Here is a 4195-nt window from a genome sequence, read left to right as displayed (position 1 = left end):
GTTTATGTACTAATGTTTTTATTGTTCGTTGTTTATTGCTAGTCTATTGTTTGCTTAATTGTTCGTTGAATGTTTTTGTTCGCATATGTATTTGGTTGTTGTCAGGTATTTTTTTACTCCTCTGTATACTACATGGCCAAACTAACTTAATTTGTTCAGGCAGACAAGCAGGCTAAAATGATTGAGTTTGTTTTGTCGATAGGCAGATACATTTTTTAAAAAGTGTCCAAACAAAAATTAAATTCATTCATTTGGATTCAGTCAGCATTTTATTAAACAAACACATCCAACTGAAATATATTTTCATAAATTGAGGCGTATTAAACCGATGGTGTATCAAAATGTTAGCAAAAATTTGTTCATGTGAAAATTTGGAATATAATTACAACTGGAATAAGTTGATGGAGGGAGTGAACGTAGATTGCTTAGTAGATTGGCAAGTCAATGCATTTTTCCAGCAAGATCTTAGTAAGAACTTTATGTTTTCGGGTTTCAGTTTTCAAATGATTCCATCACACACACACACACACACACACACACACACACACACACACACACACACACACACACACACACACACACACACACACACACACACACACACACACACACACACACACACACACAACACACACACACACACATACATACACATATACACACACTTGCAAAGTCATAAAATTTGCCCTTACTCATGCGCAGATATGTTTGATTAGTTCGAACAATTTTTTAAACTTTTGGCATACACTAAGGTAAGTAAGTGTTTTTAAAGTTAAAATAAATGCTAATTATTTTTTATGGAAATTAATCCTTGATAAATAAAAACCAACAAAACGTTTGAAGTACACTGAAAAAGTTTCTCCCAGTTAAAACTTCCATTCAATGGTCGACTTAAGGAATGAAATATATCACTATTTCAATGATGTTTGCTGATTAAATTAGTGAATATTGTTAATACCATCATCATCGTCATCATCTCGTCATCACTATTATCATGTTAGCAATAACCTGGTGAGGCATCCGAATGTACGGATGATATAGAAAAATAGATATGTTGAAGAAATCAGATGAATGAGTTGATCAAAAAAGAAACCACTGATAGCCAGCTGAATAAATAAAATTAATACTAAAAAATAAAATAAATTCAAGAAAATTATTTAATTTAAAAAAAAACAAGAAAATTAATTAAACCAGAAATAAAAAATTAACAAAAATTCGCCAGAGCAGGCAGGCGTCCGACGTACATATGACCACAATGTTGCCTGCATCACATGCATTACTCACTTATCATCACATGATACATCACATTAAACGTTAATCACACCAACATATTAGTAATAGTAATGACGACGACGACCACGATGATGTTATCTTTAATCACTAAATTAGTGTAGGAACCTATAATTGAGTTATTGGATGGTGAAGAAGATACTGATGTTATAGTTCTTTGAATGATGATGATGATGATGAAGAGGATGTTGATAATGATGATGGTGAAATTATTCTCCTGTTTTCGGTCATGATTGCTGAACAAATGACTAATTCAATGATGAGGATGATGGCGATGGTAGCCATGATGATGACGACACGAACGATGATGATGATGATTGAACACCAGGGATCGCAGTCATCCTGATCCTGGGCGTATCCCTCGGCATCCTGGTCGGCTGCTCCCTCCTCCTCGTCACCGTCTGCTTCTACCGGAGGTCACGTGACTGCAATCAATTTGTTCTCCTCAATTTTGCTGTCGATTTCGATAATTTCTATTTGAATAAACTGAATAAATTGATTCTATAAGTTTTATTTTTTTCATTAAAAAAAATAATGAAACCTACCAAACAGGCGATCGAAGTTCGCGAGCAACAGTTGCGCCACGACGGCCGCCTCACTGACTTCAACTGCCAACACGACTTTGTACGCACCATGCCAGCAACAAGCACAACTTGATAACAGCAACAAAATTTACGAATTTCATCAAGCACAAACGCTGCTGCAACAAAATTATTCAGTTAACAACATCAACAACAACATCAAAATGTTGCCGCAACAGTCGTTTCCAGCCACAAATCAACAACTTCTGATGCAACCATGCACTCCTCACCTCGCTCGCACCTTGAACAAACCACCCCTACTGGGCAGCAATGTTGTTGGCAACGACAATCTTCTCAGAAACAGCAACAATAAAATATTTGAAGCAGGAGCCGCCACTACATCAGCGATTGATGTCGCTCCGTTGTTGCTGGCCGACAACAAACTGTCGTACAACTATCCAACAACAGCTACGACAACAACTTCAATTTTAAAAAACAAAAACATCAACATCAACAGCGGTGGCTGTGGAAAAATATTCACTAACCTACCACCTCCACCACCGACGACCACGACATTCAACTCCCCTCACTTACCTCACCGCCACGTTCCACCAGTCGTCACCAACCGATCAAAATCCGTGGAATCAGACGGTGGGAACATCGGGACTTCCGCCTGTCTGCTGGCAGTGTCCGCCGAGAAGCAACAGCGCAACATCCTCCATTCATTCCCCAACCAAGCTGATCACCATATTTATGAAATTGCCGGATGACCATGAAGATGATGATTGTGATTACTACGATGATGATGATGACGATGATGATGATGATGATGATGATGATGACGATGAAGATGATGATTGTGGTTACTATGATAATGATGATGATGATGACGATGAAGTTGATGATTGTGATATCTATAATGAAGTTGATGATGATTGTGATTACTATGATGATGATGATGATGATGATGACGACGACGACGACGATGATGATGATGATGGTGATGATGATGATGACGGTGATGATGATGATGATGATGACGACGACGTTGATGATGACGATGACGATGACCACGATGAAGATGATGATGATGATGACGATGAAGTTGATGATTGTGATATTTATAATGAAGATGATGATGATTTTGATTACTATGATGACGACGACGATGATGATGATGATGATAATTATGATTATGATGATTGTGATTACTATGATAATGATGCTGATGATGAAGAAGATGATGATGATGAAGAAGAAGAAGATGATGATGATGACGACGACAACAACGTGATTGAAGATTAAAATATAAAAGATACTTTTAAAGCCGTGCTAATTTTAAATGATTTGTTAATTAATAATTAATTACATGTTAATTAATTGTTTGTTTTTTAACTGAGCTGAATGTGGCATCTTTGTTGAATGTTCGTTTATTTATTCTATATTGATTTCGTTCTTTCAATTGTTCGCTCATTTTTCATTCTGTCGTTCACTGTCTTCTTATCACTCACTCACTCACTCACTCACTCACATCACTCACTCACTCACTCACACTCACTCACTCACTCACTCACTCACTCACTCACTCACTCACTCACTCACTCACTCACTCACTCACTCACTCACTCACTCACTCACTCTCTTACTCACTCATTCATTCATTCTTTCATTCATTTTCATTTATTCATTTTGTTTCTTTATTATTTCATCTATCCATTTGTTTATATTTTCCAATCACATCATTGGTTCATTCGTTTGTTCATTCATTTAATGTTTATTCATTTCAATAGTTCATTCAATTAATTTGTTCATTCATTTCGTCCGTTCATTTGATTCGGCTCATCCATTTATTTTGTTCACATTAATTCATTTATCTTCTTTCGAAACAACAACAACCACAACAACAACCACAACAACAACAACAACAACAATAACAACCACAACAACAACCACAACAACAACAACAACAACAATAACAACAACAACATCATCAACAACAACAACATGGTGACGTGTATTATTTTGTTTTCTTTTCAATTGTATCTCTTGCAACAATAAAAATCCACAAAACAACGACAACAACAAATTTGTTTCTCAATGTTTCATTTTCCAAGAAGACACTCAATGAAAATGTTTCAATCTGCAAACCAGCTGGTTGGTCACTTCGTCCATTGGCGTTTGTCAAGAGACATTTTAAAAGAATTTGCTGGCAAGATGGTGGAATGGCATGGTGGTTCCTTGTGATGTGGTGGTGATGATGTAATAACGTTAATGTCATTATGTTGCAGTTATGTAATGTGATGATGATGTTGGATGATGTCATTGATGACGTTAATGTGATGGCAAGATGGTGGACGATGGGATGTGCTGTGATGATGTTGATG

The 4195-nt window shown here is 36.5% G+C and overlaps 1 protein-coding gene across 1 annotated transcript; it reads left to right on the top strand.

Annotated features, from left to right (window-relative positions):
- Nucleotides 1–341: 341 nt before the first annotated feature.
- On the top strand, nt 342–2581 carry HELRODRAFT_184345 (hypothetical protein; the record flags this gene model as incomplete). Its single annotated transcript, XM_009022910.1, has 3 exons — nt 342–468; nt 1619–1706; nt 1843–2581. The coding sequence occupies 3 exons, from the start codon at nt 342–344 to the stop codon at nt 2579–2581; spliced, it is 954 nt and encodes a 317-aa protein (XP_009021158.1).
- Nucleotides 2582–4195: the final 1614 nt, after the last annotated feature.

This window comes from Helobdella robusta (genome assembly GCF_000326865.2).
Source record: "Helobdella robusta unplaced genomic scaffold HELROscaffold_333, whole genome shotgun sequence".
Taxonomy (NCBI): domain Eukaryota; kingdom Metazoa; phylum Annelida; class Clitellata; order Rhynchobdellida; family Glossiphoniidae; genus Helobdella; species Helobdella robusta.
This window is presented reverse-complemented; position numbering and strand designations above follow the sequence as displayed.